Source organism: Talpa europaea (genome assembly GCF_964194135.1).
Source record: "Talpa europaea genome assembly, chromosome: 1".
Lineage (NCBI taxonomy): Eukaryota > Metazoa > Chordata > Mammalia > Eulipotyphla > Talpidae > Talpa > Talpa europaea.
In genome coordinates, this window is record NC_140073.1 from 34,905,833 (window position 1) to 34,929,115 (window position 23,283).

General features: G+C 46.8%; 1 protein-coding gene across 2 annotated transcripts in view; it reads right to left on the reverse strand.

The window, feature by feature from the left end:
- Nucleotides 1-23,283, reverse strand: part of GALNT18 (polypeptide N-acetylgalactosaminyltransferase 18) — a gene marked incomplete at its 3' end in the record, with an annotated part of 328,593 nt that overhangs the window by 33,812 nt on the left and 271,498 nt on the right. Inside the window, exons 7-9 of one of the 2 annotated variants that reach the window (XM_084248479.1) lie at nt 16,481-16,666; nt 8,624-8,761; nt 4,709-4,804 (exon numbers count right to left, since the gene is read on the reverse strand). In XM_084248479.1, coding sequence (XP_084104605.1) covers nt 4,709-4,804; nt 8,624-8,761; nt 16,481-16,666 — 420 coding nt within the window. The remainder of the gene's footprint in view (nt 1-4,708; nt 4,805-8,623; nt 8,762-16,480; nt 16,667-23,283) is intronic. The other variant, XM_084248480.1, reaches the window with a different exon arrangement.

Genomic DNA, 23,283 nt, shown 5'->3' on the forward strand with positions numbered 1-23,283 from the left:
CAATAATATTATATAAACAAACAAATAAATAAATTGATAAATACTTTGCATGTATTAAATCCTCACAATAGACCTTATGGTATTTATAGTGAATGAATCCCTATTTTATAGATTAAAAAACAGGCCCATATTAAAAAACCTGTCCAAGTTTGCACAACCAGGAAGAATCGGAGCTTACACTTGGACTTGGGCAATCCAGCTCTGAATCCATGCTCCTGACCACAAGCAGACTGCTCCACGTTAAATCATCTGCAGTTGGCACACTGGCAGCCTCTGCTCAGAATGACGGCCCCCACCTCACAGAGGAAGCACCCATTTGTCCAGAGGTCCAATGGGCACTGATCCTGCAGATTTGCTAAAACCTAGTTCACCCATGTCTCCTGGGTCATCTGTATTAAAAAGCAGAATGAGAATTTACAAAAAGGTCAAAGTTCAGGTGACCTTGTTACCCGGACCCACACTCAAGACCATGAGGGTGCTCTACATGAAAACTCAGTCACCCAACTGCACTTGAGAAAAATAATCAGAGAAATGAAAACTAACACTACAACATGATACCACTACACACCCACCACAAAGTCTATAATTTAAAAAGACAGATGATGCCAAAGGTTGGCAAGGATGTGAAAAAACTAGAACTCTGATATATAGCTGGTGGGAGTATAAATTGATATAACAAATTTGAAAAACTGTTTATAATGTATTAGTTGGCACTGGCTGCCATCACAAAACCCACAGCCTGTGTGGCATAAACAATAGAAATTTATTTTCTCACAGTTCTGTGGGCTACGAGCCCAAGATCTAGAGGCTGGCTCATGCTGTGACAGGTGAGAGAGAGAGGAGAGGTGGAGCTCTCTCTGGTTCTCTCGTATCTCTTCTCATAAGGACACTAATCCTATCCGAGCCGGGTTCTACCCTTATGGCCTTATTTTTTTTTAATAAAGATTTATTTATTTATTTATTTATTTATTTATTTATTTATTTATTTATTTATTTATTTATTTATTCAAGCACTGGGTACAGTCAGAAATGTGGGAGGGTGAGAGAATTCACCAGAGCCAGAGTGGGGAGCAGAGCAGGCAGACTGACGAAATACACTGCTGAGGGGAGCAGTGGGAGCAGCAGGAGAGGTCTGCACACCATGTGGGACCCTCACCGGTGGCCCGGGATCGAACCGGAGCTGCAGAGGCTGCGGGCAGCTTCGCAGCCCAGCGCTCAACCGCTGTGCCACTGGGGAGGTCCCTTATAACCTTATTTAACCTTAATTACATCCTTACTCCACATATAGTCAGGCTTAGGATTTCAACATACGAATTTCAGGAGGTGGAACACAATTCATTCCCCAGCATTTTGCCATTGCCCCCACCCTCCAATTTATGTCCTTCCCATGCAAAATACATTAATACCCTAATAACCCCCCAAATCTTGACTCATTCTAGCACCAACCCTGAAGTCCAAATGTCATCTAACTTCATGGGTTAGAAAGGGGGTATGATTCATTCTGAGGCCAGAGCTCCCTCAGTTAAGAACCCATGAAAGCAGACAAGTCAGGTGTTCCAGAACATGATGGCTGGGCAGGCATAAGATAGACAATCCCATTCCAAATTGGGGAAGAAAAAAACTGAGTCCCAAGCAAGTACAAAACCTGGAAAAGCAAAGTCCTTTAGACCTTAAAGCTGGAGAATAATCCTCTTTGTCTCCATGCTCTGCCCTGTAGGTCCATGTGGGTGGCAGTATCACCCTCATGGCTCTGCCGGGGTGCCCACTTTTTGGTGCTTAGGGTGGCTCAGCTGCTCCTGTGGCTACTCCCTGAGGCACAGGGCAGGGGTCTTGGCCCCGTGAAGCAGGAGAGGCAGACCCACGCGTGCGCAAACAGCCTTGCCCCTAGGTCTGTGGTAAGAATGGCAGCCCTGGGGGCCTCTGAACTGCCCTCAGAATAATTCATGTTCACAACAGAATATGTCTATGGTTCCATTTTATAGACTCCAAGTTCAACTGCCTTCTTTCTTTCTGTCTCTTTCACTCGAAGTGGCAGTGTCTCTGCTGGTATGACCCGTCTCTATTCCTGGCTTCTGCCGCTGAGATGGCTGGTTGAGCCCAGGGGTCTCACCCAGGACCCATTTATCAAAGGGTTACTCAGTCATACCCTTGGTGGTCTCATCAGAATAAGCTTTTTCATTTATTTATTTATTTATTTTTGTAACTAGGACAGGTTAGAGATATTCCAATCTTCAAGTTAGGGTTAAATGAGGTCATGCAGGTAGTGCCCTGATTGATATTATCAGTGTTCTTTTAAGAAGAGATGCCAGCGAGCTGGCTCATTTTCTCGTTTCCTGCCATGTGAGGACACGGGGAGAAGCCAGCCATCTGCAAACCAGAAATTGCTTTCGTCAGAAATCAAACAGCCGGCTCTTTGATCTTGGACTTTCCAGCCTCCAGCATAGTGAGAAAATTAATTTCTGCCTCGTAAGCCACCTAGCCTGTGGCATTTTGTTATGGCAGCCCTAGCAGACTGATACAGGCAGGGTCTAGTAAAAGTCAACATATGTCTAGCCCTGTGACTTAGCAATTCGATTCCTAGGTATAAATCCCAAAGAAATGAGAATATATGTGCACCAAGAGACATGGACAGGATTCACAGCAGGGTGTTCGTAATCTCCCAACCAGCAATATCCCAAGTGCCCCTCCACAGAAGAAAGAATATATAGTGAATCTGAATCATTCATAAATTGGAATACTGTATAGCAATAAAAGTGAACAATTTGCAGCTCTTTATAATAGCACAGATATACTTTATAAATATAATGACGAAAGAAAGAACTCGACATGAGAAAGCAGATATCTATGATCCCATTTATACAAAATTCAGAATCAGGTAATAGTGCTCTTTTTCTTTACCATGAGTGTGTTTGCTCTGAAGATTCATAAATCTGTACATTTGTAATTTGTCCATTTTCTGTTAAGAAAGATTTACATAAAAATAGCTTCCCTGTTAAAATGCACCATTGTAGGGCCTCCCTGGTGGCGCAGGGGTTAAGTCTCAGCACCATGAAGCTATCGCCAGGCACTGCAGCAGTTCGATCCCCAGCCAGGGAGCTAACCCACAGGGCACAGCAAACCTCTCCTGCCTCACGCGCTGCTCCCCTCAGCAGTGTATTTCAGTAGATCCTCCTGTTCTGCTCCCTACTCTCTGGTGAATCCTCTCATCCCTTGCACCTCTGGCCTACACCTCAGATCTTGTATGCATAAATAAATAAAAATAAATCTTAAAATAAAATGAAATGCACCATTGTAATAATGGAAAATGAGTTGCTGCATTAGGTGGTGGGGGGAGAGTGTGACTGACCCGTGACTGAGCAGATCAATCAAACAATCACAGTCCAACCCACGAAGAGGACAAGGTGGCAGAGATCCCAGTAGACCATTGCCAGGAGGTCTCAGCAGAAAATACAGAGCAACACACATAACATCCTTCAACTGTGTTTAGGAAGATAACTCCTTTCAACACTGGCCTGCAATTGCACCATATACATATCTTCTATATCTTGCTTTAATCATTGTGCACTTCTGTAGGTAAGACAAGTAAATTCTGAAAACACTGTTAATCCAGAACAGTCAGTCTGTGGCACCTGTGGTCAATGGCTGTTCACTGTACTTTGTGAATAAACAATTTCTCTAGCCTGTGTTTTTGTTGGAGCAGCCCTGCAGCCAAATGCACTAGGGGTGGCCTCCTGTGCTGGGTACAAGTCCTGCTGCTTGCTGCTTCCTTTGCCTGCCCCCCTCCCCACCCCCAGACCCACCCTAGGATTCGGGGTCAGGCAGTGCAAGCACAGTGTGACATAGCTTGCCTGGAGGTATTGCAGGCCCTTGTCCCAGACAAGGCAGTCTTTGCCATACCCTGCCAGTTTCTATAGCTACAGCCATGGGAGGTAACTGGACCTTCTCTCTCTCCTACCTGTTAGTTAGAATAATTATTTTTTGTTGCACCAAAGGCCCTTTTCTTTATTTGTGGCAACGGGTGGCTTGATCCAGAAACAGTGAGAGAGATTTTGAGAAGATAACAGTTTTTAGTCCCTTTGCCATGGTAACATTTTGACAGCCCCCCCCCCACCCCGCTGCCACCCCACTGGGTTTCTGAAGCCTAGAGTATGAGTGAGATTTTTAAGATAATTTATTTTCTTGGTAGCTGCCCTTTATCCACCATTGTGACAAGGTCATAAGAGCAAGAAATGGTTCCAGGGCTATACATTCCAGTCCCAGCTATGATCCACTAAAGGGCAGAGTCTGAAGGCTGTGCAATGCACTCTGAAGGTGCTCTGAGATGTCAGGGAGCCAGGGGGTTCTCTCCTGCTAGGGAAAGGCACAGCTGCCAGACCCAGGACTGTGATTTACCCCTAGCCTCCCCAAAGGAGGAGGGGTTTCTTTAGAAAGGTATTGCCCTCCTTGTTCCCACCACAGAGGACCCTGGCAGCCCAGCATTTGTTCCCACAGCCTCCTTCCAGGCAAGGCAGGTGTGACTCTTTGTTTGTACAGATACTTCAAAATGAAAAGCCTTGGGACCTCTGGGCCCAGCGTAGCCATATAGATTTCCCATAACACACACATGTACATGTACATGTACATGTACGTGCGTGCACTCACACACACACACACACACAGAGGCATGGATGTGCACACCCCTGGTATAGGGATCTCTCAGAGAACTCACCTGGGGTGTCATCCCATGGCAGATGTAGACGATAGGAACATTCTCGGTGTCTGGACCCTGATCAAGACATAAATCAGTCTTCAGAGAGTTCTGCAGCTGAATACCAGAGGAGAGGCGGCCATGCCAAAGAGAAAGGAACAGAGAAACAAATGCATTAGTCAGGAGAAACACGCATCCCACTGAGATGGGCTTCATTTTCATAAACAACGCAAGGTCCCTTGAATACTACAGAAGGCAGCAAGCACCAGCCTTTGCTTTATGTAGAGGTGCTGAGGGAAGACTAGCCTCCTTTGAAGAAGAAGCAGCCGCTTGTTGTTAAAACAGCCAGCTGGGGTTCGGGAGCTGAGAAGTCTAAGTAAAAATAAAAGATACACAAACAAAATGGTGCGAGGTTTTCAACCCTCCATTTCCACAAGGGTGGCACAGTGACTCTCAAGGAGACAAGTCTTTGCTTTTGAGGGTTGGGAGTAGTGGGTACATGTTGGGGTTTCTGGCTTGGATGCCTCTGGGGCCTGGCCCTCTCCCCCTCATGCAGAGGCACCAGGGGCTGGCCAGGTCCTGGTGGTGGTCAGCTGGTGGGGGATCTCTAGATCCCCTCCTGCGAAAGAGAGGAGGCAGACAAGGCGGGAGCACAAGAAGACGTATCCTACAGTTGCATGACAATCAACAAAACAGATGTCTGGGTACCTGAACCAACATCTTGCCACACCTAGGTAAGAAAGCCAGTATTCAATGTCCCCTTCTGCCTTATGCTCCATTGAACAGTCCTTGAAAAGGGCAGCTTGTAGTCCACATGGCCACTGCTGAATAGACCATCCATGGCACCAACTCATAGTTTAGAATGAATGGATAATCCTTCCCCTCTCCCTTTGTTCGCCTCTGTCCTTCTTTCCCTGGAAAGTGACATCTCATTTTTCCCTTATTCTGCTGAGGAATCTTCTAGGGAAGAGATCAGAGACTGGTCAGTAGTGCACTGAAGCCATTTAGATTGGACGTGGGGGAACTGTTGAGCTATACGCAACTGGAGAAATCTAGGTGTGATCAAGCATGAGATGAAGCACGAGGCAGGCAGAATTAGGGACACCAGAGATCAGCCTGAGCCTACTGTGGCTTTAGTCTCTTCCTGACACTAGTGGCCATGGTCAACTCTGCTTCAGTTCCTGTGCACAGAAGACACCTTGTGGCATCTTTACCGCACCTTAACTTGAACTAGCATATAGCTCTTCTTAGCAATCAGAGCACTTGGTTCAGGACAGGAGATGGAGATCAGAATCCAGGGAAGACAAGGCAATGGGCCACAAGTAGCTCTTCTAGCAGGAAGGCCAGAGGCAGGAGAGGCTGAGCTTGGCCCTGTTGGCTGTGGTCAGAGCACAGTGAACTCAAATAAGGGCTGGGAAATGGAACAGACAGCATAGGCAAAAACGCTCTATATGCATCCCGTTCTTGACGGTGGACAAGAAACAAAGCCAAATCTTTTCATTTTGAGCTTTCCTTCCTCTGCTGGTGACAACAGCTCATCTCAAACTGGTAGTATGGAAGTTCTAGTGAAATATGAAAGTGTGTCAGATTCCTAGGCAGGGGCTCCAGAAATATCTATGCAGCAAGTCCTCTATTATCAGTCACTGGGTGCCTGTCTACGTGGGAAGAGCATGTGTAAACAGTCTCCACACTCCCGCAGCCCACAGAGGAGTGGGCGCCACATCTGAAGTCCGGCACTGTGATCCATTAGTGCGACCTGCTAACTGCTGTTGCAAAAAGAAAAGTCCAGAGAACCCTGATTCTGGCAGGGCTCCCCTCTGGGGTCTTAAAACCAGCTTCTGGGTGAGGGGGTGGGTGCTGCCTTTGGCAAAGTCCTCCTTGATTCTGTGTCATCCCACCCCACTTCAGCAGGGGCTCCAATGACACAGCTGGGAGAGACAGACCGGGATGATGAAGTCCTGGCTCCAGCTGTTCGGTCTTGGGCAAAGCAACTTAACTCCTTCTTGTTTGTTTCCCTCTCTGAAATAGGGATAATAATAGTGTCTACCTCATAGGACTGTTACAAAGACTATGTGAAACAGTATCTACAAATGCTTAGCACAAGCCTGGCAAATAGCAACTGCTGTAATTATTATTACTGGTATCACTCTTCCTAAAGTTCTTCAGAGAAACTCACTTTTATGACTGCATCTAAGTGCTGGGAAACATCTGAAGAGTTTCCCATGCATTATCCTAATTCTACAAATGATCCCACCAGGTCACTAAGCTGTCTCGCAAGGTGAAGGAAGTGTGTGGTGCCAAGAGGCTCTGCCTCACCAGTCTGTCTGAAAAGCTGTTCCCCCCCACCCTGTGTCACCCTCTGCTTTGACCTTCTCTTCGCCTGGTGAAAGCCTCCTCTTCCTCTGTCACTCTGAAGCCTTGTCTGACCCCAGGCCGGGTGTGAGACCACTGTGCTAGGCTCCCAGAAGCCCCACTTCTCTTTCAGCAATTAGCACTGAAAGCTTCCTGCTTCTTTACTTACCTGTCACAAGACAAGGCCTCAGTCTTTCCCACTGTCCATGACATGGGCCAAATCTGACACAGAGGAGAGTGCAAAAACTTGTGGAGTGAGTGAATGAGGAACAAATGAATAGCATCACCATTGGACAGGGGGCAGAGCTGGGATCACTCTCCAAAGTACTAGTTCTTTGTACTTTCCGGCATGCAAATAGGAACTGGAAAAGACAACCCGTGAAATGGCTGGAGTATAACCTTTAAGGTTTTTCAAATTGTCAAGGGTTACACAGGAAGTAAGTGGCAAAACTAATGTTCAGCTATCAGGCATATCTCTTTCCAGATGCTACTCTGTCTCTGCTGTCACCATCGGAGCTGGGATTAATCCAAAGACCTGATCTCCCAGTCACAGAGCTCAGTGATCAGGGGAATTCTGCACCCATATGTCAGGACTCACAGGTCCTTGTCTTCAGGAGTCGTTAATGGGGCCTATGCATGGATTAATTACAGATTAATGGGACCTATGCAAGGATTAATTACAGATTTGACAGTGGCCTGACCGGGAGTCCCAGGAGGTTATTTGACCTGAGAAATGTAGTTGGATTGGAAAAGGAACAACACAAAAAACCTCTGCCCCTGAGAGACATCTGATCTCTCATTTTAGAATAAAAATAACCCTGAGGAAGAATGACTCAGCTCCAGCAAATGCTCTCGTGGCTGCATCCTGTTTTGCCCATCTTCACTTTCCCTACTGGCCCCATTAAGAGTTGATTAGGCTCCTTAACAAGCAAGCGTCAGGGCCCAGCTGTGGAGGTAGCAGGAGGGAGGGAAGGCTGGCCAGGCCCTGAGCAATGGCTGGCAGGTGAACATGCAGTGGTCAGAGACCTCCTCCAGCCCGAGGGATGCTTCTCACAGCTCAGCCCTCTGGGGTGATTAATAAGACAGAGTGGAAACAGCCCTGGCTATGGACTCAGACACAGTTAGCTCACAACCCAGTATATGCCACTTACCATTTGACCAACCAAAGGAATCTGGGTGTGGAAATAAGGCGGCTACATGGTAAAACTGCTCTACATGGTCATAGATGAGATCTTTTGTGCGGGAGACAAGAATGCCTTTGGCCAAGACCTAAAATAGCAATGGCCACAAACACATACTGCCACTGCCACTGCTTTCCCTGACTCTCTGCCTGAAATTGGTGAATACTGTTCAGCTTCAATTGACAGTTTGGGGAGAACATGAATCTAGGAGCTTGCCCTGGCTCAGAGAGGTTTGGGGACAGCAGTTTCTGCAGAGCCACCCTAACAGAACTACCCGTTGTGGATTGGGCAACAATGGCCACGCGGTACACATGGCTTGCCATGGGGAGAGAGTAGGGGCACTGCGTTCTGGTCTTGATCTTTGTCTGTGTCTGCATGAAACTCTGAGGAGCCGGCTCCTTACCACCCCATAGGCGATGATGTCCGAGTACATCCTCATCTCCGGGTACACGCTGACCAAGTACCACCGGAAGGTCTTGCACTGCAGCTGTTTTCTCAGAGCCTTCCTTGCGGAGATGTCCCCAATGTCGATGCCTGGGTCCTGTGAGGGATGCAAACACAGAAATGCAGCCACCACCAGGGCACCACCCTCCCAGACTTCCTCGAGTTGGACTAGTGAAGGGATGGATGACATGGGAACGCAGCCCACACATTTCCCAACATGTATCTTAACCCCATAACCTTCCTCATTTGGACTCTGAAACATGGGATCAGCATTGATGGGGGCTGTTGGGGGCTGTCATCAAAGGCCATTGAAAATAAGGATGCCAACTTCTAATATTTATTTTTTTATTTTTAAAAAGGTTTTATTTATTTTTGCATAAAAGAACTGGGGTGCAGGCCAGAGATGTGGGGTGAGAGGATTCACCAGAGACAGAGTGGGGAGCAGAACAGACGGATTGAGTGAAATACACTGCTGAGGGGAGCAGCTGGTGAGATAGGAGAGGTCTGCTGCGCCATGTGGGTCAGCTCCCTGGTTGGGATCAAACTCAGGCCATAGTGGTGATAATGCTCAGAATTAACCCCTAGGGCACCAGGGAGGCCCCACCAACTTCTTATATTAAAATAAAAAAAAAAAAAAGCCTGTAATCTGGCCATGGATAAAAGAAATGGAAAGCGGTAAGAGATTCTGAACTGTGTGGAGAGAAAGAAGGAAGGGATAAGAGTTGAAGGTGGAATAATGTTAAGTCTAATACTATTCTTAAGTGTCATAACAGCTAAGGATACACAACACAAAGCACCAAGCTCTGTATCATGTATACAGTTATACTTATGTGTATTGTCCCATTTAAAGCTACCAGGTAGCACTATACCATCCTTATTTTATAGATGAGGTGTTAAGACAAAGAGAGGTCCAGTGACCTCCATGGTAGCTAACCCAAACCCCACAGCTAATAAATTGTGGAGCTGAGGTTTGAGTCTGATCCACGGGGCCTGCAGTTTGTGCTTTTAACCTTTCCCAGCACACTTGGACAAGCCTGCCCTTCTTCCTCCTACGATCAAGTTCGTGTGCGAGAGGCAGACACTTCAAGCTCGGGAGTCTCAGACTACAGAGAACCCTTCTCAGGTGAATCAGAGAGGTAGCCCCTAGGCCATGAAGGGGCACAGGCGAGGGGGAGAAGAGGACCACTTGAGTGAGGCGTCCTTTAATGTCCATGTTTCTTGTAGCCACAGAATAGAGGGAAGAGCACTGTGAATCCCTGTAGCAATTGGCCAGCACAGAATTAGCTGAGAAAGAACTGAGGCCACAGCAGAGGCTAGAGCCACAGTCCAGAAGGGGCATGGGGTGTCTCCTAGGATACCAGCTCAGAGTGGAGACGGGGGTAGATAGGAGTACAGTCCCCCCGACGGGCACTGCAGTCTGTGTGTTGTCTGTGCGTGACCCTCTCTGATTTTATCATCAACTTCAAGCAAGTTCCTTGGGTCGGGTAGATAATGAAATCCCCAGAACTTAAATCTGAAATGTCTGAGAAAAATCACAGAGATGACTGCTACATCTATCTGGGCACGGACAGAACAGACAATAGGGACTGTGCACAAGCAATGACAGAAAAATTACATACAAAAGAAATACATTTGTTTTTGCCTATGAGAATTCAGGTAATATAAAAACTTGAACCTGCTGCAGCTGGAAGGTTCAATTTCCAGACTCCTAGGGTGTAATTTCAGCAAAGACCTTCCTTTTGAGTACTTAATGACCTCAGCTGTGATTTGTCTCTTCCTGGCTCCTGCCCAGAACCCTCCTAGCAACTGTTACTTGGCCTTTCCCTGCTGGACCCTTGCTTCCTTACGATCAAGAAACTTGTTTGACTTATCTCTGAGCCACCGGCCTAGAGCTGTGCCTGAGCTATGTGGATGAAATCGAGTTGAGAAAATATTTATGAAGTAGCCAACACAGCAACTAGCAATAAATATAACCTGCTCAGGCCTCCTCGGCCAAAGAATTGGTTAGCTATTAACTTATTAAATGTCTCTGCTCTTTATCCTTATATCACAAAGCTATTTGCCTGGAGCCATGCCTCCCTCCCCTTCATGCTATAATTGCCTTCATGGCAATTTTATGCATCCGTCTCTGTATATGCATATATCCAAGTTATGTATAAATTGTGGAGCGGGGAGAGGGAGGGAGGTTGACAAATTGTATATACATATATAGACCAGTTAGCACTGTCTCATTTTTTATGGGGAGCCTCTATGTTTTCTCTGCGTTTTCCCAACATTCTGTGTTCTCATGGGGAAACTTTCTGTTTATACTCAGGATCTCCTTATGTCTCTCCTTACAATCTAACGAAAGGTGGGAGGGAGAAAATCTATCAAGGATCCATATGTACTTTAACTTCTAGGAAACTCAAGAACCAGAGCTTTGCTCAGCTTATTCCTGGATATCATCTCCCTTCCCTCCTCCTGCTCATTAATTGACTTTTGCTTCCCTTTTAAACATCTCAGCATGACCATACTAAATTGCATCAAACCCCTTTTCAGAACAGGGACCAGAAATTGAGAAGTAAGCAAACCTTCTCAGAGAAGGTCACTTAGCCCTTATTATTAGAAAACAATAAGCATATCTTTCTTTATTGGCACATGCTTAGTGGGCTCAACAGTGTCCTCACACTAATTTGTGCCCATCAAGGTCCAATGTGACTGCTCTTGGAAACAGAGATTTTGCAGATAAACTTAGAGATCTGAGATGAAATCATCTTGTGTTTAGGGCGAGGCCTACATCCAATGACTGGTATCTTTAATAAGAGCAAGGAGGGAGATCTGGACACACAGAGACAGACAGAAGAGACGATCTCACGAAGACAGAAGCCAAGACTGGAGCGATGATTATCTAGAAACCAAAGAACACTAGGAATCACCAGAAGCTGGAAAGATCCTCGCAAACAGCCTTCGGAAGGAAACCAACCCTGCTGGCACTTTGATTTGGGGCTTCTGCCCTCCAGAACTGTGAGAGACTCCATTTCTGCTGCTTTAAGACACTTATTTTGCGGTAACTTGTTATGGAAGCCTGAGGAAAGTAGCATAGCCACACACAAAGCTATCCAGTGTCCCTGCAGTGAGTGCCACCACACACCAAATCCCTGGAGTTGAACTGGAGGGCCGTTGCTAGGCATTCTAGTGACTCATCCCTGACACTCAGCCTGGCTTTGGCGAGAGGAAGCAGGGCCAGGCATAGCGTTCCTGAACCCTGTGTAAAAAAAATACCAATACTTTGCTGCAGTTGGGCTTTCTGTTGATGAGCAAAATGATTTTCAATTAAAGTAGGAGGACGCAGAAGCCCGAGGCCTCTCTGACCTTGCAAAAGCTTGGGCTGACCATGGCAAGGCAGCCAGCGAGAAGGCAGACTGCTCAGCTTGCAGCCCAGCGAGGTCTCAGCACAGAAGGCAACAAGGAGGGATGATTGCCCAGCCAGGGCATTTTAAAGCAGGCCAGGAATGCAGAGGGTATTTGCAATAACACCAGCAACAAGAATTAGCACTTATCTAGCACTTTCTATTTGCCAAACACTGCTCAAAGTCTTTACATATATTAATGGATTTAATTCTCAAGCTGGTCACTGGGCAGGGGGAAGGGTTCCAGCTCCATATTTGAAGCTGGGATGAAAGGTTAAATAAATAGATAACAGATGAGCCTGTGATTGAGTAGACAGCCTGGGGATACTGCCACAGGCAAAGTCCTGGGGAAAAGTCCTGGGGAAAACACAGAGGGCATGTTAGCATCCACATATCCTCCTTTCTCTTGTTGAGTTCATCTTTACTGAGTGCCTAGTATGTGTCAGGTGCTGTCCTAAGCACTGTGCACACAAATAGGAGGAAGTCATGGGTGTTGCCTGAAAGAAGAGTCTGGAAGACCCAGACAAGTGTACAGACTCTCTGCACACAGTGTGACACATGGAGGGGAGCAGAGAACACTGAGGGAGAACAAAGGAGGGGCTCTTAGGCCATCACATGGTGTGGGGCACCTGAGATGGAGTGATAGGGTGGCAAGGGAAGGCTTCCTGGAGTAGGTGATGCTAAACTTGAGTTTGGCAAGATGAGCAAGCTCAGTTAAACTAATGTTATCCAAACCTGGCTGCCCCAGACCAGCATCCAAAGAAACATTTACTATGAACATACTCATGAGAATTTCTGAGGAAGAGACCAAGAATCAGCATTTTTAACAAGTTTTTCAAGTGATTCTGATGCAGTCCTCTGCAGAGATGCTTTTTGGAGTTACTGATCAAGAGAGAAAGGAATCGTACAAACTGGCAGCAGATTCACTTATTAATAAGCAATAGTGAGGTTTTACTGAACTCTGACCCTGTGCCCGCCTTATGCTCGGCATGGTGACACAAATTTGAATAACAATCTGTCCTCAGGGAGGCCACGGTCCAGTGCACTGGTTCTTAGCCCTGGATGGACACTAGAAACTTGAAAAGGGTCCATGGTTCCCTTCCAATCCAATTAAGTAATAATCTATGGGGCTAGAGCCCAATTGATTTTAAAGTTCAGCCAGATTTGAGAGCTCCTGGTCTAATGAGAGAAAGGAAAGTGACTTGGAGAACAGAACATTCTTTTACAGGGTGATGATGCAATGACAGAGTCATGGATGCAAAGGGGGCATTTACTCTAGCTGGCATTGGCTTCCTAGAGGAGGGGTCCCTGGAGCTGAGCCTCAAAAGATGGAGAGGAATTAGCATAGGGTGGGCAGACTGGGGAAGAGGTAGAAGATAGGGAATCCCAAACAGAGGACAAACTGAGCAAAACACACAGAAGGAAGAAATATTCAATAACGTGCTATGGACAGGGAGAGCTGGGCAGGCGCCATCATCCATGCAACTTACACAGTCTCCAGAGCAGCAGTGGTGGGAGACGGTGCTGGAGAGGAGGGCAGAGGTGAAGGATGGACTTTATGCTTGATATTGTGCAGGGTGAAGAGTTATGTAAAGATTCTAAGGGACGCAAGACATGATCACTGTGCATTTTTTCAAAGATAGCCTTGGATAGTGTGGAGGATAGATCTGAGAGGACGAAGACTCGCACCGGGGAAACCAGGCAGAGCCTGCAGCAGAGGAAGAGACGGGGCCTGAAGTCAGCTTTGAGATGAGGCAGAGGTGGAAAAAGGAGCGTTCAGTGTTAGACTGGGGATGGGGGTTGACAGAGAGTGTGATTAAAGGAAGCTCTAAGCCCACATGTCTGGCAGGTGGTGGTTTCATAGACTGAGAGAATAAGAACAGGAGAATTGAGAAGAAGCAGTTTTTGTCAGATTCAGTCTCAATCACCCATGGGAACACCCAGAGAAAGCCGTATGACTGGCAGCTGGAGATTAAGTCTGAAGCTAAAGGCAGAAGTTGGGGCTAGAGATATTAATTAGGAACTTATCTTATAGGTGGTAGTAGAAAGCCAGAGAAGGTGGATTCCCATGGAGGTGGTATATAGCAAGAGCAGATGGCTGAGGATGCACCTCCGGGGACACTTATTCATCCAGTGGAAGCAAGAGAAGCCTTGCAGAAGTTAGGTGAGAATATTCTGGGGTGTACAGTCCTGGACCAAGGGAGTGCAGAGTTTCAAGGAAAAGTTGGAATCCTGTCAGTTCAAGATTTACTGTTATTATTATTTACATTATTATTTATTCTCTTTTTTCTTCTTACTTTTAATGAAGTACCATTGCTTAAACTCATGCCATGTGTGGCTACATGGTGGAGATGGAAGGGAGTAGGCTAAATGAAATAAACCAGAAGGAGAAAGATAAATATTGGATGGTGTCCCTTATTTGTGGAATATGGAGAAGCCAAAGGGTGAGATAAATTATAAAACCAACCCTTGAATATGACCATAGATTGGGTCAAGATTCTTAAATGTCCATTAAATTAAGCAGTTAGAAGTCCCGTGATGACTTATCAAAAGCTGTTTCCATGGAGCATTGACAGGTGACTTGAGAAGTAAATTGGGGATGAAAACGTATTGACTCTTTCCAGAAGTTTGATGAGAGGTGGAAGAAGGAGTTTGGACACAGAAAGGAAGTGGGGTGTTGAGAGATTTTAAGGAGCACTTCTTCTGACTTCTTCTTTCTCCACCTAAAGCTTTATCCTGGCCACTTTTGCCTCTGCATCCACTATTTTCTGGGCCCACTTCCAATCTCCCTGCCACCCTGGTTTCATCTGCCCCTTGGAGGAATCATGGACAGATGCTATTTCATCATTTCTCAATTATTTTTACTCAGGTCTTTACCATTCATTGGATTTGTTGTCCATTTCAATATCTGGCAGCTTCAATGGGGCAGATGCTAGAAGGTTTGCAACTCAGGGGTGCAGAGAAGGGTAAGGAGCATGAACAGGACTCTAGTCCTTGAGCAGAGTGGGTGGTAGAGGGGGTCTACATGCTTCACCAGTGAGCTCCTGGGGAAGTTTCCAAGCACTCTTACCATTTTGCTATCAGAGGACACCCACAGTGGGGCTCAGTATCCTCCAGAACACTGTGATCCAACGCCCACAGTTCCAGATGGGTCCAAAGACACTGCTGTTTCCCTAGAAACACTCCCACTGTCAGGGACACAATCTGGGGCTGCTTCATTGGGTTTGGCCGCACTCCGACAGTAGTCTTTGACACCTCATTATTCCTCCCAACTGCTGAAATCTTAGTGAATGTGGGAGTATGCAACCCAACCCAAGTCTTCCTCCCCCATGGCGGTATTGGGGGCTTAGGGGATGGTTGCTGAACAACTCCTGCCTACGACTTAGCCTACTTTCTCAATCATTCAGCCAGAGCAACATTACCTTAGTGGAGGGAACAGGGCCTTCATATGGAAACTTTAAGCTAAGATCAATCATTTACCCATTAGAGGAGAGAGCTGAGGCTTTCTGAAGGACTCCCAAGGGGAAGCCACAGACTTGGGGGGGAAAAATGGAGGCTATGCCAACACTTATGGAGGCTTTTCTCACATAGAAGGCAACCCAAGCAATAATTTCCAGGCAGACAGGCTGGTAAGTAAGCTGGGAGCCTATGACTGGTATCTATTGTATTTTCCCAACTCTGGTCCAAGGTCATTTCCATAGGACGTACAGCAAGGCTGATCAAAACTAAAGACATATTGCTTTTCTCTGGCACTTCTTAAGCATTGGTGTCTAGAGGAACAGAGGACGGTGGTAGGCAATGATGAGGTTCCATGAAGGTTAAAATAACCTGAAAAATGTCTAAAATAGCTTCCTTCTCCTGAGGGTCTCCGTGAGAGTGTATCCCACCCATCCACATCGATCAAGAAATTCCAAAGGCATATGAGTGTATCCCACCCATCCACATCAATCAAGAAATTCCAAAGGCATATGGACATTCCGTATTGCTCTGGCCAAATGTTTGATGAGAAGCTTCAATTACGTTTATAGAGATAAATTTTGTGATAAATTTTGTGTACATTTTGTGAATTTTGTAACTGTAACTCAGGGCCATGAAATCTGTAACTCAGGGCCATGAAAGGGTTAAGATCAGAGGAGCTGAGGACCTGGGAGCATGAGGAAGCTTGGAGTCACTTGGGGGGGGTAACTTTCTCTTTTAAGATGAGGACACTAAGGTGTTTCTTCAAGATGCTGACCAGGGTGGGGCAGGAATAAGACATGGCTTAGCACCTCACAGTCAACCCCTTCCTTCAACATGTAGTATCTTTGGGGATTGAGATCTCACTTATAAGACTCCTGTTGACGCATGGGAAGAAGGGTTTAGTACCATGTTTGCTCGTTTGTTTCCCACCAAACCCCAAGAAACCCATCCCCACAGGAGCTCTCTACCTCTTGGGGTATGTTCCATGCCATGTAAACATGGCTTTTAAATTCATCCATCCAGACTTCGGCCACGCGAAGGGCGTTCCTGCGGACATGCACAGTGAGGTCCTCGGTGTAGGGCTTGTGGGCTCGCTCGATGTGGGCGATCCTTGAGCAGGGCAGGACCTCCACACTCCCACCACACTGCCAGACCTGCAGAAGACACGGAGCCACACATCAGTGCTCAATCCCGACTTTGAGCCTCTAATCTGGCCCACAGGTGAACAGGCAACATGAGCATAAATGAATCAGCTCTCTTCATCTGGTCTCTCTAGACCACTGTCTGCAAAGAGAGGGAGCTGTACCTTGTTTCTACTCCTATTATAAGAAATTATTGGGTCATTAATTCATGTCTTGTTTCTTGTTGCTTATGAATTTACCAGCAATGAATGATTGCAACTTCTCTCTCCACCCTCTCCACTCCTCAAAGAAGAGAGTAGACATTGTACAACTGAAGATCTGGATTGGTCGTGACCCTGGAGGAGAAGTTAACAAATCCCTTGATAATGGTCTCTGCAACAGTGCTTCCTAAGGAGGGACTGGCAGAGCCTCCCAGAAGAGATGTCACTTTCAATGGACCACATGAGTCTGCAGAAGGGTAAGTGATCACCACAGGGACTGAGTCAGGCTGCCTTCTCTTTCGCCATCTTTCTGGTGCCAGTTTTGATAGAATCCAAAAAAGAGGAGCTGCGAAGAAGGGAATATGAAATTTCTCACTGGGTGAGTAGGAGCTTCACCTGGATGTAATTTAATTTTGAAAAACATGAAGAAAAATGACCTTGCATTCTGAGAATTGAGGGACAGTGTCTTATTGTCTCTGCTTTCCTCCAGCTGAAAAAAAATCTTTCTCAAGACCTTGGACACGTGGTCCTTCTGTTGTGGGGTCTTTGCTCAATTCTCAGGTAGCACCCCTCTCCTGCCATGCCTGCTGCTCCCCTCAGCAGTGTCTTCAGTCCATTTGTCTGTTTTGCTCCCTGCTCTGTCTCTGGTGAATTCTCTCATCCTCTCATGCCTCTGACTGTATCCCAGTTCTTGTATAAATAAATACATCTTAAAAAAAAAAAATGAAGGAGGCTTTTGTTGAGTCTCTCAGGCCCCTCCCCTCCCTCTGGCCCCCCAATAACTCTTAATGTCACCACTTACATGCTGATAGATTATCCTGTGTTCCCAGAGGGAAGAACCCGTGCCATTTTTATCTCTAGCACCCAACACAAGGCTGGTAGCTAGCAGTACTTTTTAAGTACTTGTTGAGTAAATAAACAAATGATTGATGCTTAACCAGCAACCAACCAACAGAAGGTTGATGCTTAAAATGTGAGCTAAACCTGATACCTGGTCAGAGTTGATAAACAAAGCTTCAGAAGAAAAAATCAGTATCTCTTGGTGAACAAGGGTGGTCACTGGTCAGATACTGACAATTTGGTGGGTAATGTTCACACATATAACATGTACACAACAACAACCACGGGCCTTTATCCAAAAGATGGTCAGCTTTGGGTTTATTATCATTCCTCTCTGTGTTAGGAAAAGAACACTAACCTGTCTATTTCATACCAGTTGGCTCCTATAGGCTGTTAGAATTGGAGACAATTCTGATTTACCACTTTTTAAGCTTGTTCTTAGTGTATTACTCAGGCAGATGGACAGGAAACAGTCCCACTGAGCATCTACTATGCGCCAACACTGGGGTGTGTGTGTGAGGAAGCACAGTGTGGTGGTTATGAGCAAAGGGCTTAGAATCAGACTAGTTGGAGGGAAATCCTGGTTCTGTTTCATATTAGCTATGTGACCTTGGGTAAGTCATTTGATCTCACTGTGTTTCAGTTTCCTCATCTAGAACCTATCTCATGAGGTTGTTGAGAAGATCAGAGTGCTTCTCTGCAAAATCTTAGAAAAATTCCTGGCACATAATATGCTCTCATTATACATATGATAAGCAGAATTTTTAGAATAAACCTGTGAGGTAGTTGTTATTACCACCAAACAAGGAAATAATAACAAATGAAGAAAACTGAGACTTATCCAAGGCCACATAGTTGCTATTGAGAGCATCTGATGAAGAACCAATGCCTTCTTGAGTTGCCCATGCTTTGGAGGAAGTTCCCACACCCAGGGGTGGAACTGAGGATCAGTAGAGGGAGTCAGCGATGACCCCCCGGCTATGCATCTTCATTTCCACGACCTGTACATTCTGGGTATCCCACTGATTTCTAATTCACTCCGCTCAGATTTTCAATGAAAGCCAGTGAATATTGTGAATATGTTATTGACAACACAAAGAGTCAGGGTAATTATTCTTTTTGCAACTGGAATGGAAGCTACTCCTTGACATATTTCAGCAACACAACACAGAACATGATTGTCACAAAGCTCTTTTATCTCCAGACCTGTTTTCAGAGTCGGTGCAGTATTATTTCACCTTAGAGTGGGTGCATCTGCAGCACTTCTAATGGGAAGGGTGGAGGCAGCACCTCCCCTCCTGCCCTGAGCTGCACATAAAGGGAGCCTATGAACCCCAATGAACTCGAATGCATCTCCCTTTCCCCATCCTGCAACCACCTGCCCTCGTCCAGACCCCCCACACCCCTGCCCCAGACTGCCATCATACCTCATCTGGACTCTGCAGCAGCACCAAACCACTGTCCTCCCTTCTGCCAGTTTCTTCTCCACACAGCATCCAGAGTGATCTTTTGAAGGTGTAAATTGGATCACACCCCCTGCTTGGGCCTCCCTAGCAGAGCCCCTGCCGTCCTCAGGCAGTCCCTGCCACCCGCTCCAGGTTTTGCTTGCCCCTGAGACTCCCTGTGCTGCATCACTCCCCTTTAGCGTGGTTAGCCTGTCACGTTCCTTGCCCCTGCTCTGTCTTTCCTGATCACAGCACGCTTGTACTTGCTTGTTTAATTATCTCCTCTTTCAAAATGTTCTCCAAGCTCTTTGCCACATTCTCCTCTAGCCATGTGCTAAATGGTGTCCGGGAGAGATGAGGGTTTCCAGCAGAGGTGGAGCAGCTGGGCACAGGGGCTGAGGCACGCCGTGTTCTGAAGCATGGCTTTGGGGCCAGCAAGAATTGGATTCAAAGTTTTTACTTTTGCCACCTGCTGCTGGGTCACCTTTGGCAGGCTACCTTTCCTCTCCAGCCTGTTTCACCTAGTCAAAGGAGGTGGAGGGTGAATATGAGTTTACCCCTGTGCCTGCCTCAATATGAGCACCACAGTAGTCAAGGAGGTGGGGACAGGGCCCAGGGGGCAAATTCTGGCACCCACGTGTGCAGGCTGAGCAGCGACTCTGGGCTACTTACATAAGAAAGGCTGATCCTCCTGAAGAGGACTCGGGGCTCAGGAATCCCCTGAAAATGCCAGATGTGAGAAGCCCTCAGTCTGCGCTTGTTATTACTTTATATTGACCATTATAATCGCTGCTTTTTGGCTTCTCTTCTACATCCACCTTCAGGGAACAAATGACCTCGGAGGCTCATGTGTCTGGCTGGAGCCCAACAGAGGACAGAAGGGCTGAGATTCAGAGGGTCCTGCCCAGCAGCCTGAGACCGAGCACTTGCTGACCCAAAGGTCATCTCCTCTCCCTCCTCCAGGCACCCCCTTACACTGGAACTTGTAATGCCAGACCCCCCTTCTGGCTCACACCTGCACCTGCCATCCAGTGGCCCTTCTCTCTGGCACAGCCCTTCCTGTCTGTCCACAGGTGGATGATTCCTTCTGGGGAAAGGAACTCATCTATGGAGATGGGGAGGGCATCTGCCTTGAATATAGCCTTTGGGCTCTTGGCAGCTGGGTGTGGGAGTAGAAGATGTGGCTTCAGCATGTTTATCCTGGCACTTCCGGGCCAAAATGACACTGAAATAAACAATAAAAAACCTGCACCCGCGATGCTGGGGCAAGGAGAGGCGTCACCAATCAATGGTTTGCTACAAACTGATTCTCAAAAGACTTCCCCACAACTGACCTTGGAAACACTCTCATGAAGGATTGACAAGGGACAGGAAAGGAGATCACCTGTGTTTGCACCTCCTGGAGCATGAGGTCTAATCAGGAAATTCCTGTGAAGGCTTGGGGCAGGGATGACAAAGTAGGAGACCTGGGCCTGGGACATATGTCATAGTTGGAGTGACCCAGCAGCACCCAAACCAGATGGAGGCTACGGACAGGAAGGGCTGTGCCCAAAGGGTAAAGCTGTGAGACAGAATGACGGTCTGGCACTGCAAGTTCCAGGGTGAGGGGACGCCTAGAGAAGGGAGTAGGGGGAAGACAGGCACCAGAGGAGAGAGTGAGAAATGAAGACCAAGGGTCAATAAGCTAGAGGTCAGATGAGGTCACAGAGCTCAGGAAGCAACTACCTAGATGTCTTCAAAGGGTGCATATAACTCAGGCTCATTAAAATGAGGGAGGCTTTTGGCCTCCCCAGTGGCGCAGCAGGTGGAGCGCTGTGCTGTGAAGCTGCCTGCAGCCTCTGCAGTGCGGGTTCGATTCCCGGCTGGCCAGGGAGAAAACCCACATGGTGCACCAGACCTCTCCTGCCACTCCTGCTGCTCCCCTCAGCAGTGTCTTCAGTCCATCTGTCTGTTTTGCTCCCTGCTCTGTCTCTGGTGAATTCTCTCACCCTCCCGTGCCTCTGACTGTATCCCAGTTCTTGTATAAATAAATAAATCTTAAAAAAAATGAGGAAGGCTTTTGTTGGGTCTCCCAGGCCCTGGGACACCTGACACCTGTCAGTCCAGGGCTGGACCCTGTGGCTTCTAATGGGCACCAGACCATGTGGTTTTTGATCACCTCAAATTCTTTCCTACCTCTGTGCTTTTGCACCTGCTTTTCCAACTTTATGGAATATTACCCAGCTCAAATATTACCTTCTTTGACTTGCTGAGTCTAAATTAGAATCCTTCTGAGTACTTATAGTCCCCAATCTTTTTCTTAACAATACTTATTTACAATACTTCTGTCTATGCATTTATTCTCTCCATGCCTGCACTATGGGCCCTACTAGACTATAAGCTCTAGGAAGACAAGTATCATGTCACACTCACCACCATGGGCATTTGACATATATTCAGTAAGTGATTTGATTGAGTGAGCCCAGCAATTCAAGAGTCCTGGGCTTTCACTAACGACGGAGAGCTAGTTTTAACTTGCTCAGCTGGATCTTCTAATAAAGGCGATAAACATAAAATGTGGCCAGATTTTACTGAACACAATGACTTCCTTCAAACCCAAGTGGTTTTTCAGCAAAGCGCTGACATTTAAGTGCATAGTGCTGCAACTGACGAGAGTTACTTCGGCTGCAGAGCTTAAATTAACATCGTAAAATCCGGGAAGTCATCAAATGAGCACGGGCTGTAGCAGGTGGCTTTGTTTTGGGGAACTATGAACTCTGCAGAGACAGCCCCAACCTCACCAATGTTCACAGATGCCCACAGAGGAGCTGCTGCACCCTCCCCAAAATGTGGCCTAGAACTTGAAGTGGATAGTAACAGTTCACAGTTACACAGGGTGGAGCAAAGTTCCACTCAACCACCAGCCTTTCCCAAAGAGCCTTATCCTGTTACTGTTTCTGAAAAGCTTGAAGCATCCCCCAGGGAACAAGAAAGCATGCAGGTCTTGGGGGTTGATGGAGGGCTTGAACCCTGCCTCTGTTGCACGTTAGTCTTTCACTGGAACCTGTCCCTGGACATCAGCAGACTTTCTGTTGAGAATAATGATACCCTGGAGGTTTAAAAGTGATGCTGCATGAAGAGCTCCCACTAGCAAAGCCAGACACTTGTGGATTCCTAGGAAGGTTCCTTTCCCTTCCCAGGACTGGGAGCTATGAGTACAAGGTCAGGGTCAGAAGACTGAGTGTTTTGGATAGAAACTCTGCATGGACATAAACACTGATATAAACAAGACTGTAGCTCTTCCAAGCCTCAGTTTCCCCAACTCCCGAATGGAGGAGCTGGACTCAGTGATGTCTAAGATCCCCTGTTTTTCACATTCTGTGATTCTGTTTTATGCTAGTACTCAAATAACGTCCAGTATTGGAGGCACTTCTGGCAGAGTTCTAAATGGGGAAGACACTGGAAGCCAGGCAGGCACCAGAATACGGTGCACCCACGTCTCCGACTCGTGATGGCCCTGCAGCCTGTGGCCAGAATAGCACGTGACTTATACTCTGTTAAATCCAGTTGCTTGTGAATGTCTTTCTGAAGGTTTGTGTTGAGAAGGATGCGGAGGCTCTCTCCAGGCTCAGTGAAAAAGCATGCTACAATTTATTCCTGATGTTTACTGTGGGGAAAGGTTTGGTTCCACAGGATAAAATCCCAAATGTTTTCCAGCTTTTATTTCCTTATGACTTTTAATGAGCTCTTCGCTCTTGGCAAAATGTTCTACTGTTCCCTCAGCCCAGAAAGCCTCCTTCCTGCTCTCTATCCATCCAAAGCCAGTCTGGCCCAGATCCTTGAAACTCGTGAAACACATGATTTGTACCACTCATGTGGTCCTTATTTCTTGGCTCATGTGGTTCATTATCTTTTTATGTATAGCTGTCTCGACTATCTTGGCTGTGCAATGCTGAGACAAGAGTAGAAAGCCAAACCCGGCAGGCTGGGAGGAGGAAGACAAGGAGGGTGGAGGCTGAGAGTGAGGCCTGAGGAGAGCTGGTAGAAAGAAGACCAGAAGCTCATTTGCATAGTGGCTGCAGCTCACAAATGTAGGCAAGTGATGACACTGAGCAGGGCCAGGACGCTCATCTCAGGTGCCATAGGCCCCTCCTTGTCACACCCT